Genomic DNA, 14,436 nt, shown 5'->3' on the forward strand with positions numbered 1-14,436 from the left:
TCACCTACAGATCATAGAGAAGGATATGATGTCTTAGGTCTTGGTAGCAAAATACATTGCTCTTCGTGGTATTTATTATGAAGCCAATCGGCCAGCTACATCTAAAGAAAAATAGATCTCCGATCCAAATACCTTCTACAAAATGCAATGCCAGATATGGCCAGTGGTTCGAAACCAAAAGTTTTAAGATTATCTCCATGTCCCCAATTTAGTTGAGGCTTGGCTTTACTCAATCTCAATCACACATTTGGCATTCTCCTGCAGGCATAGCTCACAGACATCCCATATAAAAAAGTTCACAGGGCTGTTAGTTTGAGATACCAGCTTCTCGAAAAACATCAGTTCATTGCACCAAGTATCAATACTTTCGTCGCCTTTCATGAAGTCGACTCAATAGTTGGTATCAGCTTGCGCCAGAAGCTCCATAGCAACCTGGGCAGCATCTTCTCGAGTAACAATACCTCTAACCTCAGTATATACAATGACCGCTTTTCCCATCCATTTGTCATCAGTTAGAACCTCAGACTTAAGCCAATAGTTTGAAAGGATTTACCCCTGTTCTGAAAACGACGTTTGCTTAAATAGTATACATGTTCATTCGCGTCCAGCTTTGCGGGGGTGTATGAGTGAACAGTTGAGTTAGATTCATCATTTGCATTTCATTCTATTCTTCTACCATCCAGCAGTTTTGGTTGTTGTTTGGGGAAGTAGACTGTATCAGATCAGGATCATCATCGGCTCATGGTATCATTTTCGGGCGGGTAAAAGATGTGGATCACGGCATCTGCTACGCCCTACGTGAGATCCCGAACCATATCCCGCCGTTTCGGAGACTTTTCCTTACAGGTTGTACCGTGTTTTCAAAATCCTGACAAATCTGGGTGGCGTCACCATCAATGCAATCCTACTCGGTAAACCTTGGTCCAATTGCTTCTGCAGAGACTTCTAAGGGGAACTTCTAGTATCTACCTCAAACTTCGCACTCTCGGAGACATTCTCCTGTTGCATTATGTTTTGTCAGCAAATTGCAATGCATTCATGACTGGGCAGGAGCATCAGCGACAATGTGAAGACATATATATTCTAGACCTTCATACAGGTTGTACGACTTAACCTTTCGCTATTTAGTTATCTAAAACTCACCTTACCTTGGTAAACCGTCACAAAATACCCCTCTTCTTTGCTTCTGAAATTTCGATATAGTCAACCACACACAATCTCAACCATGGCAAATTGGCCCGATGTCCCTACCAAGCCCGCGGAGGGCATCTCTTACTTTACTCCGGCTCAAACACCCCCTGCCGGTACAGCTCGAAACCCGCAGACTAGTGGGAGGCCAATTCCAAAGCTTTTCCAACCTCTCACAGTCAGAGGACTGACATTCCAAAACCGCCTGGGGGTAGGTGCTCTCCTAGTATTGTTAGAACTTGTCTAATGAAGTATCTACAGCTGGCGCCTATGTGTCAATACAGTGCGGATGACGGCCACATGACTCCGTGGCATTTGACCCACTACGGCGGCATTGCTCAACGTGGCCCTGGTTTGATGATCATTGAAGCAACTGCGGTTGTTCCCGAAGGCCGTATCACTCCAGGCTGTGTTGGCTTGTGGAAGGATTCCCAGATTGCACCTATCAAGCAGGTCATCGAATTTGCACATAGCCAAGGCCAGAAAATCGGTATCCAGCTGGCGCATGCTGGGCGCAAAGCTTCCACAGTGGCACCTTGGCTCGGTGGAGTCATTGCCACCGATGCTGTTGGTGGCTGGGTTGACAATGTGAAGGGTCCCAGCGCCATCCCATTCGCACCGGATGATATTATCCCTAAGGCAATGACCAAGGAAGATATTCAGGAGCTCAAGGACGCTTGGGTTACTGCCGCCAAGCGCGCTCTGGCTGCTGGGGCTGATTTCATTGAGATTCACAATGCCCACGGATATTTGCTCTCATCCTTCCTCAGTCCTGCAGCCAATCAGCGGACCGACGAATACGGTGGCAGCTTTGAGAATCGACTCCGCCTCCCCTTGGAAATCGCTAAGTTGACCAGGGATACTGTTGGCCCCAATGTCCCGGTCTTCCTGCGTGTTTCTGCCACTGACTGGCTGGAAACCAGCATGCCCGAGGAGAAAGGCTGGAAGGTCAACGACACAGTCAGATTTGCAGAGGCTCTGGCCGAACAAGGCTGTGTCGACTTGATCGATATCAGCAGTGGTGGTGTACACAGTGCTCAAAAAGTGAAGTCGGGTACTGCTTTCCAGGTTCCTTTTGCAGCAGCTGTAAAGAAGGCTGTTGGTGATAGGATGCTGGTTGCTGCTGTGGGCATGATCAATAGCGGCACCTTGGCTGACCAGATTCTCAACGAAAATGATATCGATGTCATCCTTGTCGGACGGGCTTTCCAGCGTGATACCGGCCTTGCTTGGCACTTCGCTAAAGATCTCGATGTTGAAATTGCCATGGCTGCTCAGATCCGCTGGGGATTCACCAGCTTCCGGAATGCCTCGGAATACATACAGCCCAACTCTATGAAGGCATCGATTTTCGAATGATCGATCCATTCTGTATTTTGCGAGGTCGTTCATTTGGAGTTATGAAGAATTGCATTGAGTAGGCGCATAGATATAGATCATAGAACATGTGTTTGAGATATAATAGACTATAGAACCTTTTCAAATTATACTGAAAAGCCCTTCGATCAATCGAGTATGTATACACTAAGCCCACTTCGGCCCAATTACCAACAAGTCATAGGTAAACTTTCGTTACTCCAAGAGATGAACCGCTGAAAGTTGATCAGAAGGGTAAAACGTCTGCTACAATCTACTGTGCATTTCTTCGAGATGCGAGAGAATTGTCGAAAGGATTATACTTCACTTGTGAACACACCCTGCATTAAGACAACTAGCTCCCATTCACCCTTCTCTAGTTAAGCTCCTTTTTGCTCCTTTTAGCAAATACTCCTTGTTCCAAAACGTATGCATGAGCCCGTAAAGTCCACAGATAGGCCACTGTCGCCATATTCGTTCCTGCAGGCTTGATATCCATGACGAGTGCATGGAGCTACCAGATGACCCCTCGCGGTCGGCCCGAACCTTCTGGTATAAATTTGGTAAGTATGTTGCATGATATTTCTGCCGTAGGTCATCCCTTGTGGAACGGTCATAAATAGACCAAAAGTCTTCCGCAGAGTAATAGGTCCGCGCATATAACCACTTCTGACCCCCAAGTTTGTTTACTAGTTTCTCGAGCTCATGGTTAAAGCGGAGAAACTCTCTGCCTTTGGGGCCCGGTCCATAGACTCCCACACTGAGCATCATTCCGGGATTATCCGGATCAGAGTCTGGTTGGCTTCGTGGTTCTGCTACTAACCCCGAGACATGAGCTGTCGTTGAACGCACCGGACAAATCCAAAGCGGATACTTCCCAAACGAATTGTCAACAAAGTCAATAAGCTCTTTGGCCCCTTTATAAGGGACCGCCACATCCTGAATAGTGTATTCGGCGAATAAACCACTCTTGTGAACTGCATGGTACATCACCCTTGTGTGAGAGATGTTATCCAAGGCCCACCGCATGAACTTGGTTTGAGGAAATAGGAAGTACTCAAACGCATATTTGCCAACCCAGAACCCGCCTCTGTCATATCGAAACAGATAGTCAGCAATCGGAATAAGGTCTTTTGCCGGGCCAACCTCTTCGGCAGATGAATTGGAGGCCATCTTTTCAGCGTGCATGTAAAACCAGGGGTCAGAAGGGCGAGTAAACGTTTGCATTCGCCGAGAGCAGTGGTCTGCGGCGCTTGTAATTGATCCGGCACAAATAACGCCTCTCTCTTTGGTGAACATAATGCCGTCTAAGTACTGGTATGTTGGGTCTGGCGTCAGATGCTCAATTTTTCGCACAGCCTCATCGACGCCCATTGAAATTGGGAAATATGTCAACTCTACCGCTGGCTCTACAGGGAGCTCTAGCAGCTGTATTTCGAGGAGAGTGGTTATGCCCAGGGTCCCAAATGAGCACGCAGCCCCGAAAAAAAGGTCAGAGTTCTCTGTTGCGGAGGCAGTGATAATATCGCCGTTCCCAACCACAATCTCGATCCAGTTGACAGTTCTATCAAAAAAGCTGTGTCGGTAGGAACTGCTTTCTCCACCCGTTCCGGCAAATCCACCACCAGCCGTTATTCCGGGGAATTCCATGACGACAGGTGGGATAACTCCAAATGGAAGCGTTGCCTTGACAAGCATATCCATAGGGACATTTGGCTCTACTAAGGCAACCTTTCTCTCTTGGTCAATCATAAGCACTCGGCTAAGACTGCCTGTGTCAACAGTGTTCGAGCGAAGCTTCGTTGAAGCACGTGTCGAGTTCGTTGAGCCATGGTATATGTGGAATGGGGTTTTGTCATTATAGAATTGTTTCACTCGTGCGGAGATTCTCTGAACGATAGCGTTATGTATTTCCATTGTGAACTGGATTCAAAGATGCTAGAAAGCAATGTTTGGTGGGATTTTGTAGGAGAGTAGTATTTTGGTTCGTTGAGCGTCAAAGGAATTTAGAGGAGATAGATTGACATGAAAATGTGACTTCACCGACTGTAGTAACGGAGTGAAGTTTTACTGCCTTTCACACGCACCAGTAATGTAAGCATACATAATATTCTACATGTTCTGCATGATAGGTTCATTAGATCTCGAAGATTGCATATCACTAGTTCGAATTGTACAGTGATTCAACTGAGCACCTAGTGGCTATTACTGAGATCTACACTGCAAGGGGGTTACGTTTGATCCACCCTTCTTCAACGGATAGCTTCAATCGAGTTTTCTCTGAGTATTTTACGTGAGGGACCAGATCGACGTTCCCAACGGTTGGCCAACAATGCTTGGCACTAGGAAACCCCTTTGCTATAGTTTAGTCGCTAGGACACGTCATATACCTCCTGACCGCTATGTATTCACACATTCTGACAAGAAAAGGAAAAATCAATAAGATTCAATCGAGTTGAGGGAAGTAGACTCCTCATATTGACCGCAGTAACTTTCGGGTAGCACGTACTTGGTTAATTTGGTCCAGGTTTTAGGAATGCTTCAATTCATTGAATACGCTTGACCGTAAATTCAAAACAAGAAAAAGGGAAAGGAAATATTGTATTCGGGATCATTTCCAGTAATTAAACCACAGGGAGAACCCAGCACCTTTACTCAAGTGCTTGACGTCCGATCCTGCGATGTTTATCATGATTCATGCTTGGACTCTGCTATGAAGTTAAACGAGGCTCGTCTCACCGTCTGACCGTCGGATAACCATGGAGACCTTCTCTGACAAACAGACTCAAAAATTTGACGTTATTATTGTGGGTTGTTCCATTGCTGGCTTAACACTTGCCAATGCTCTTTCTAAGCGTAAGATCAACTACGTCGTTCTCGAATCCCAAAAGAACCTGCCACCACCTCTTACCGGGAATGCACTTACCTTACTCCCTAATGGGGTGCGCATACTCAGTCAACTCGGACTGTTGGAAGATCTTAAAGCTGCTTCGCAGTCAATCACTAGCCATTCAACCTGGCTTGCCAGCGGATATCTGCTCAAAACGGTTGATATGATGCAGCTTCCGTCCACGAGGTAGGAATTCGCATCTGCCCTATCAGTCACGCAACTCCTGAGAACTATCTAGACATGGTTACGACTCGGTCGTGATTGCCCGCTGGGATTTGATAGAGATCCTTTACAATAGTTTGGTCGGGGACAGGCCCCGCGTTGTGTTTGATAAGCGTGCAGTTCAATTCGATCAAAGCTCATCGGAAGTCAAGGTGAAATGCGCCGATGGATCCTCATTTGCTGGGGACGTAGTTGTCGGCGCGGATGGCATTCATAGTGCCACACGAAGAGAAACCCTCTGGCAGCAAGACCTTTCTAGGGCGCTTAGTTGTATTCAAAATGTGCCGCTAAGTGAGTTACAATGGTTAGTATTGGATAGGTGCTTGGCTTACCTTCATTCTAGAATTGACCTCAGAGTATTCCGGCATTTATGGCATCTCAAACCCTATACCTGAATTACACCCAGGACAAGCGCATCGAACTTATGGGAACGGCTTCTCCTTTATCGTTAACGTTGGCAAACACGGCCGTATCTACTGGCTTCTGTCAATCAGATCTAAAGAAACACATCAGTACCCCCGTCTTTCACGCTACGCGCAAGACCAGACATCAATCGACGAACAGGTCCGACCGTTCTTGGATACCCATATTTCTAGCACGATCCTCTTCAAAGATCTGTATTACAACACCAAAACATGTGTTCATGTTGGGCTCGAGGAACTCCTTTGTGAGAACTGGGTTTCAGGGAATATTGTCTGTATTGGTGATTCTGTACACAAAGTGAGTGCGGTCTTCTATCCCTCATCAAGATATGACCAGAAGACTAACTGTAATATAAGATGACTCCGAATTTGGCACAAGGAGCTAACTGTGCTATTGAGAGTGCCGCATCGCTAGCTAATCGCCTTGTCTGTATCCTAGACAAACGCCAGGGTCGTGTCTGCTCTGAAAAATGTGGGCGTGAGGCGATATTACAATCCTGGGAAGCCTCACGAAAGCATAGAATGAGATTCTTCTACACATGTTCATGGATACTGGCTCGATGTGAGAGCTTTTGTGGAATTTTCTTTAAGGGGCTAGGACTATACATTGGTTCATATCATGGTGAGCAAGTTATCAGCTACATATCAGATATTGATGGCCAAACAGAATACTTGGATTTCTTATCCGAGCCTCCGCGCATATCCAAACCAGTGTTGAAGGTGAATCATGGGTGCCTCTTTTTTTTGAATTATCTATTTGTAAAGATGGCATTCGCACTACTAGACGGTTCGCTTAAGCTTTGGCGGTTTTGTTTCCCATAAAAAGGATAGCCGATTTTACACATCAATAGTGTCAGTATAGTCGATAAATATCTCTCATTAGTATTGATTTTGCCATAATATAAACGCTTCCTAAGCTATATTTACAGTTTAAAACCGCCATAATAGCTTCAACCGAGCACCTCGGAGTTTTGCGGACGCTAAAAGATCCACATCCGGTCAACAGTAACCCGTCTATGCATTCCATTAGAACAAGGCTTATAGTATAACGTTTCCCCTATGTGGTAATCGTCAGGCATCGGCTATAGCCCCCTTACATGAAGTAGTGATCATGTGAACAACGCCCATTTCTTTATGCAGACCTTCGGAGACAATATTAATATTTGCACACCAAATCATGCCATAAGTTGCACTTAGTGGTGATCAAAGACTTAAAGCCCTAACCAATTATTGGCTCTGTGTGCAAATATCTCATATCCAATGCTGTGAGTTGCTAATTCATGAGTGTGTTGGTTGACCCACTGGGGTAGATCTGGAATGAAGTTACATGCCTCAAAAATTATCGAGTGTATGCAGATCTATCTGGTGTTATGGTAGTATCTACTGTAGTCCTTCCAGGGTTAGCATACTTTAGGAATGAAATTTGTATGGTCCACAATACCTACGCAAGGGGCAACTACCGCATCTTCTAAATGAACGATACCGTCTCGCCCTGAACAGCAAAGAACAATTGTCTATTTTGGTTTTTAATCATACACAAGAGGACTTCTGCCCTTGTCCTGCTGAAGATTTCTGTTCTCCATAGTAAAATAGCTACCATTTGCTGGGACCTGGCAGATTTTAAGAAGCCGCATGCTTGACTACTCTATACACCGTACCGTAAATTCGATTGAGCTACGTCCTGAGATTCAGTTATGTGATACCCCTAGAAACTCCATTCAACTAGTGCCCGAATGTTGCAACTGTGGGGCCCGTTCCGACATATTGGGTTCTCCCTAGATGTATCATAAACCCCTCCACACTGCCAAATGTCGATCATAATGCATTCTAGGGAGCCCAACTGTCTAGCGGTGGCGCAAAGACGAAGGCATATTATGTGAGACTAGGGTTCTTCCTTAAACTACCTCTGAGATATTAGAGAATGGATATTTTCCCTGGCATTATTGGAAGAACGCAAACGAGGCCAACATGGACCTAATATTCAACTACTTAGATCCGCTTATCATTGACAGTGTTTATGACTCAGTTCGTGGCTCCTTGCAACTAGGGTTCTGTGCTACCTCACATACTTCAAGTGTCTGTTCTGTCATCGCAGATTCTAAGCTATGGTGTAGGGAAAGTATCTATAGGCAAAGCCTAAGCATATTCATTGTAACATGGTTTGTGCATTGGCATGATTTGGTTGAACTCTTGCTAATCAAAATCAACGGAAAGGATTTCTAGCTCGGTGTTTTTTCTCCTGCTTGGGACCGTTTGCCACTATCTATATTTTGACAAGGCATTAAAAAAGCATCCCAAATATCATAAGAACCAAATCAGACACGAGATCTATGATTCCTTGCTCTCTCTTTTCGGCTTAAATGTCCTTACCGTCCCAATCTTCGTTGCTCAAGTTCGCGGATACGCAAAGCTTTATGATTTTGGGTCTGGGGGAGTACCTTTCTGGTACGAGTTTGGGCAATTTCTGCTCTTTGTCCTATTCAGTGATACTTGCATGTATTGGCTTCATCGAACCTTCCACATCAACTACCTGTTCAACCTGATGCACAAGAAGCACCACCAGTAAGAAGACACTTTGGTTTAGTTGATAATTAGGGATCGTTTTGAAACTGATGCGCCACTTGCAGGTACATTATCCCAACCCCGTTTTCGGCCTATGCCTTCGATCCTCTCGAGGCGTACATCATGAGCCTGCCCATTTATGCCTATAGCTTTTTATGGCCGATGTCTCGGGAGGCACAGCTCATTGTATTCGTGACAACAAATATATGGACGATTTTACTGCGTACGTGCCGACCCCATCCCTATGAGACTTGTTCATTTGCCGCTAACAAATATGACACCAGACGACAATCGTGATCAATTCCATACTGTGCATCACAAGAATGTTAAGCTAAACTTTGGACAGTTTCTTACACTTTGGGATCATTTAGGGGGCACCTACGCAGACCCGGAGAGATATTTCGCAGGGAAACGGGAAGGAACAGTCAAAAGTTAGGAAAGCATCGTATAACAAGCTTATTGTGACCGATGAATGGCCAATGTGGTCTAGGGCATTGGCTTTTTTGGAGAATAAACAGTTGTACAAGATAAAGGGCTATATCTCGTGTGTCATAGAAAGTAGACAGACCCAGAATTAATCCTATAAATGTAAAGCTGCTCAAGATCACCCCGCTGAAATCGTAAATATGACTAGTAAGAAAGATAAGGTCCCTTTTCGAGAAATTATTATGTGATTAAAGTGCCAGTGGGCCCCCACCAAGGCCCATATTCACACCCCTTCCTACGTCTACCCCTTACTATTCGTTAAGGATGCACCGCCATATATCAATATAGCCACTTTCGTCACCCCACAAGAGAGTCGGCACGTCTTTTTCTTCTTCATGTCGCACTGCTTCTTCATCGGTATGTGATTCGAGCGCTAGATCTATCTGCACCTTTGTTAGCTTACAGCATCGGCCTACGCTCTCTTGGCTAGCCGCGTGCGAGCAACCTAACAGCAATGTACCCAAGGATCCATCAACAATTGCTGTCACATAGTGATACTGGTCAACGCGATCACGACCGTCGGGATCCATCAGGTTCAGCCAACTTTAGACACAATCCTGTACATATAGAAGCCCATGATGTCTCGGTCTCCCTCACTACTTCGTCCTTCGAAGGTATACGACGCGCTTGGAAGACGACAAAAAGTACAGCTATACCACCACAACCACCAAGGATTCTCCACAACGTACGAGCATATATACCCCCTGCACAGTTGACCGTTATCCTCGGAGGTAGTGGTTCCGGAAAAACTTCCCTCCTGAATGTGCTCTCTGGCCGAACACAGAATGGTCGTCTAAATATTACGGGCAACACCACGTACAATGGTAGCGCAGACATTGGAGCATTTCAGAGTGCCTATCTGGTACAGCAAGATATCCTTCCTGCGATGTTGACCGTCCGCGAGATATTGAGCTATGCCGCTGAGTTAAGCTTGGGTTCTGCAGGAGTCTCGGAGATTAACCGTGCTGTCGATAGCATCATTTCGAGGCTAGGCCTCGAAAACTGTGCGGAAACCAGAATTGGAGACAGCAAGAATAAGGGATGTAGTGGGGGTGAAATACGAAGAGTCAGCATTGGGATTCAACTGCTAAAAGCGACCTCGGTACTCTTTTGCGATGAACCAACAACTGGTACGATCGCGAATGTACGCTGCGAAGTAGTTGGAGTCTATCCGCTGATTTGTCTGCAGGTCTTGATGCAACAACGGCTTTTCAGGTTATTCAGACTTTAAAGCAACTAGCCGATGGGGGTATGACAGTGGTCATGTCACTCCATGCACCCAGGTCTGACGCATGGAGTCTTTTTGACAATGTGATTTTACTGTCCAGTGGTCACTTGATGTACAGTGGACCATCAGATATGGTGGGCGACTATTTTAAGGATTGTGGATATGAAATGCCTCCATTCGTGAATCCGGCGGACTTTCTCTTGGATATCACATCAATTGATGTACGCTCAGAGGCATTAAAGTCTAAATCCCGTGTTCGCGTGGAGCAGCTGAAACTATGCTGGATGAGTCGTTCGGCAGCCATTACAGCTAACTGTCTCTCCAACTCCCGTGATGTATGTGATTATTTAGACTCCGGTACCAAAGCTCCAAGTTATTCAAGAGTATGCAAAGTAATGATACAGCGAGACCTGAAAATATGCTGGAGGGACTGGAAGTCGCTATTTGGAATTTGGTGTGCTGTTGCTGCGTTGGCTGCTATCAACGGTTGGGCTTTCTGGCAACTAGATGGCAGCTTGAGTGGGATTAGGTCACGCGAAGGGAGCCTCTGGGACGCCACTGGGCTATATGGATACTTGATTCTAGTCCATGAGATATGCCGTCTAATTGATGAGATTGGTCTATTCGATCACGAGCGGAGAGACGGAGTCCTGAGTGCGTCCGCGTTTTTACTTAGCCGGAGAGCGTCGAGGTTTTTCCTAGAGGATCTAAGCCTTCCACTTCTCTTCACGGCCATCTACTATCCCATGGTCGGATATCGTGGCTCGGGCTCCCAGGTTTGCATCTTTCTACTTGTCATGCTACTAACACATTATCTTGCCATTGGGTTCGCCGGTCTTTGTGTGGCCACTACCAGGAGCTTTCACGGAGCAGGCCTGATGGGAAACCTCTTTTTCACTTTGCAGATGGTGGCATCCGCATACTTTATCCAGACTGATCAGGCCCCACCGTACGCTCGATGGCTCAAATGGGTCACTCATACTTTCTATACATTTGGTGCTCTATGTACGAACGAGTTTATCGGTGTGCATGGCCCATACCAAGGCCACCTATATGACTGTCCTTTCTCAGCCGATCTTGCAGATCCTCGCTGTAAGCAGTATACTGGACGGTTTGTCATGGATAGCCTGGGAATGCCGAAAGAGTGGATATGGCGTCCTATTGTTATCTTGTGGTCCATGACTTGTATCTTTCATTTATGGGGAGCCATTGTCCTCCATGTTAAGAATCCAAAGCCACCTCTCACCCCACCGGAAAGGGTATGTAACCCTAGTTCGACGGAGGTAGGGATTAGGGCAAGATACGACCGTTCATTGACTCCAGTTTCCCTCTGTCTGGAAGACTACGTCCTAGAGGCGAAACGGCGAAATGTAACCAGTATCACATCCAGGATCTGTGGTCCAATATCCACCATATTTCAGCCAGGAAAGCTGAATGTGATTATGGGAGCATCAGGTAGTGGCAAAACATCATTGTTGTCTTCATTATCTGAAAGGCTTCCTCCGAGTTCAGGTTCCAAATGGTGCTGTACAGGCTCAGCTTTGTATAATGGAAAGCAATTACCAAAGGTCCAAATCAGATCAATGGTTTCATTTGTGGCTCAGGATGATGGCAATCTGATGCCGGCACTTACGGTGGACGAAACATTGCTCTTTGCCGCTCGGCTAAAGTTGCCATCCTCTATGCCTGACAGTGAGAAGCGTGAGCGTGTTTCAGAAGTTATTACAAGATTCGGTCTGGAATCATGTGCCAGACGTCTAGTTGGGTCCGCAATCATAAGGGGAATCAGCGGCGGGGAAAAACGCCGTCTGTCGATCGCTTGTGAAATCCTAACCATGCCGCGAGTTCTTATTTTAGATGAGCCTACGTCCGGACTCGACAGCTTCATGGCACTCACTGTACTAGAAGTCCTGCAGGGTCTAGCTGCTGAAGGCTGCACTATCATTCTCACAGTCCATCAGCCCACGTCGTCGATGTGGCCACTTTTCTCCACCTGCCTGCTTCTCTCACCAGATGGCTTACCGTTGTACTCTGGTGAAACGTCTGAGATGCGTCCCTATTTTTATTCAGTGGGATTTGAGTGCCCTAAGGCGATGAATCCTGCAGACTTCTTCATGGATCTTGCAACATCCGGTGAAATTCAAGGGGGCTACGAAGATAGTAAGAAGCGACTAGGCAGTCTTGTCGATGCGTGGAAAGCCCATAGGTCCTACACAAGAAACCAATCCTTTGGTTCTCGGCCCGGAACTGATCGTGGTCTTACGGAATCGGTTTCGGATTCTATAACATGCAACCATCATTCTTCTGTAACAGCATTTCCGATGCTTGTACATCGTGCCATGTTGAACACTTCCCGCCAGCCAATATCAATCCTGGCCCGATCAATCCAGGCTCCTGGCGTCGGTCTTTTGTTGGCACTATTTACTGCACCGATGAAAACAGACTACATTTCCATCCAAACTCGCATGGGTGTTATTCAACAGTATTCGTGTTTAGCATTCATTGGTAAGCTTCATAATTGGTCTCACAATCTCGCCAACCGGTTCACAAACTCATTCCTGATATCTAGGTATGCTCCAGAACGTCGCTACCTTCCCTCCTGAAGTGGATGTTATGTACCGGGAGACATCAGAGGGCCTATACAATATTGAAGCATTTCTAGCGCAGTACACCATGCTCGAACTTCCTTTCGAAGCTTTTTCTGCCCTGTTATTTGCTCTGTTACTAGCATACGCAGCAAAATTAGCACCTAAGGCAGACCTGTTTGGTTTCTTGTTCCTAAGCGCCCTTTGTGCGCTGAACAGTGGGGAATCCATAAGTATGCTATTTTATCTTCTCTTTGATCATATAAGTCTAGCAGTCAGCTTCACGGCGTCGTTACTTGCTATCTTCACCGTGCTAGGCGGCGTCATGAGTCTGGATCCACCAAAGGTACTTCAGTGGTTCAATCACATATCGCCAGTCAAGTATGCAGTAACCAGTATCTCTGTCTTGACCATGAGAGATTTAGAATTTACTTGCACGGATGAGCAGCGAGATGTGAATGGAAAGTGTCTAATAGAAACCGGAGAACAAGTCTTGCAGCTGTACAAATTCGATCAGAAAAATCCATGGTTGGAAGTCTTGGGGGGTGTTGTGGTCATGTTGTGCTATCGTTTGCTGGTATACACGGTTCTCAAGGTCAAGGTCAAGCGGTTGAACTCCAGGGGCACCCGAGATTGGCTTAGACGACAACTACGACGACAAGGAAGCAAGACGACTCGCGAGGAAGAACGAGGCTTGGTGCTTTCTACCCTAAACGCATGATCTACTCTATATAGTCTCACTGTGTCTCTGTATATTCCATCCAATACTGTGACATGACTTTCAGGATATATTTCATTGCTTTTTATGTTGCGCCAATGTTGATTTAGTATTACTGGGACTGGATTTAACATGAAAGATTGTCTTCAGTTCTTGGCACTCTTTTACCATCGCTGCCATGTTTTGAAGTAAGGAGTCTTGAGAACTGGAATTGAATCTAGTCGATATTACCCCCGAGGTAAGAGTATATACATAGTAACAATAATAATTAATTCTTTACAAAAACGTAACGTTTCTTTTAAACTATATAGTAATGTGTATTTTCTTGAGTATAGTATTCAAGTATCTATAGTTTACGGTAATTCCAGCAGTAATTGAGTAAATTGGATATTGCCTCAGAATACGCGGCTTTGTTTTTTTTTTTTTTCCTTTCTTTATAAATAAATAAATACAAAAATAAAGAGCACCGAATACTGATGGTATGTCTGTACAGTACACGCTAAATCCAAAATTCCCTAGTAGGGAGAAGGTAGATCCAGATAGTTTTCTTGAGGAAAGTGGAGCAGAGCATCAGTGGAAATGACTCGTTCAATACAAAGCAAGGGGCTTTGATCATTAGGTAAATGACACGTCGCTCGAGCACATTCTGGTGGCAAGAAAGGGTAAATCTGGTGCAAAATAAAGCCCTTGCATGCGAGTGGTGTTGAATAGTTGCAAAGTATACTTTGGCAATGTCCAAGGTATTTACGCTCATCATCTGTCTCACCTTTGTAGCTCTT

General features: G+C 45.6%; 5 protein-coding genes across 5 annotated transcripts; 4 read left to right on the forward strand and 1 right to left on the reverse strand.

The window, feature by feature from the left end:
- The first annotated feature begins 871 nt into the window (after positions 1 to 871).
- Positions 872 to 2,728, forward strand: BDV38DRAFT_234064 (NADH:flavin oxidoreductase/NADH oxidase). The gene is made up of 2 exons (XM_032053195.1): positions 872 to 1,399; positions 1,450 to 2,728. The coding sequence occupies exons 1-2, from the start codon at positions 1,226 to 1,228 to the stop codon at positions 2,545 to 2,547; spliced, it is 1,272 nt and encodes a 423-aa protein (XP_031918866.1). The 5' UTR covers positions 872 to 1,225; the 3' UTR covers positions 2,548 to 2,728.
- Positions 2,729 to 2,910: 182 nt separating this feature from the next.
- On the reverse strand, positions 2,911 to 4,561 carry BDV38DRAFT_293299 (uncharacterized protein; the record flags this gene model as incomplete). Its single annotated transcript, XM_032062207.1, has 1 exon — positions 2,911 to 4,561. The coding sequence occupies exon 1, from the start codon at positions 4,459 to 4,461 to the stop codon at positions 2,911 to 2,913; it is 1,551 nt and encodes a 516-aa protein (XP_031918867.1). The 5' UTR covers positions 4,462 to 4,561.
- Positions 4,562 to 5,303: 742 nt separating this feature from the next.
- BDV38DRAFT_267475 (FAD-dependent oxidoreductase) lies at positions 5,304 to 6,900 on the forward strand (the record flags this gene model as incomplete). The annotated part of the gene is made up of 4 exons (XM_032056598.1): positions 5,304 to 5,620; positions 5,673 to 5,947; positions 6,000 to 6,376; positions 6,436 to 6,900. 4 exons carry the CDS (start codon positions 5,304 to 5,306, stop codon positions 6,898 to 6,900), a joined length of 1,434 nt encoding a protein of 477 aa, XP_031918868.1.
- Positions 6,901 to 8,046: 1,146 nt separating this feature from the next.
- BDV38DRAFT_267476 (sterol desaturase family protein) lies at positions 8,047 to 9,076 on the forward strand (the record flags this gene model as incomplete). The annotated part of the gene is made up of 4 exons (XM_032056599.1): positions 8,047 to 8,237; positions 8,293 to 8,640; positions 8,706 to 8,863; positions 8,925 to 9,076. The coding sequence occupies 4 exons, from the start codon at positions 8,047 to 8,049 to the stop codon at positions 9,074 to 9,076; spliced, it is 849 nt and encodes a 282-aa protein (XP_031918869.1).
- Positions 9,077 to 9,580: 504 nt separating this feature from the next.
- BDV38DRAFT_293302 (P-loop containing nucleoside triphosphate hydrolase protein) lies at positions 9,581 to 13,782 on the forward strand (the record flags this gene model as incomplete). The annotated part of the gene is made up of 3 exons (XM_032062208.1): positions 9,581 to 10,256; positions 10,316 to 12,859; positions 12,924 to 13,782. The coding sequence occupies 3 exons, from the start codon at positions 9,581 to 9,583 to the stop codon at positions 13,658 to 13,660; spliced, it is 3,957 nt and encodes a 1,318-aa protein (XP_031918870.1). The 3' UTR covers positions 13,661 to 13,782.
- Between the last annotated feature and the right edge of the window lie 654 nt (positions 13,783 to 14,436).

Source organism: Aspergillus pseudotamarii (genome assembly GCF_009193445.1).
Source record: "Aspergillus pseudotamarii strain CBS 117625 unplaced genomic scaffold BDV38scaffold_3, whole genome shotgun sequence".
NCBI lineage: Eukaryota > Fungi > Ascomycota > Eurotiomycetes > Eurotiales > Aspergillaceae > Aspergillus > Aspergillus pseudotamarii.

Excerpts from the sequence above, each read along its gene's own strand:
- BDV38DRAFT_234064 (XM_032053195.1), top strand. The coding sequence starts at position 1,226 with ATGGCAAATTGGCCCGATGTCCCTACCAAGCCCGCGGAGGGCATCTCT. Across the intron at positions 1,400-1,449 it reads CATTCCAAAACCGCCTGGGG|CTGGCGCCTATGTGTCAATA; the intron begins GTAGGTGCTCTC and ends AAGTATCTACAG.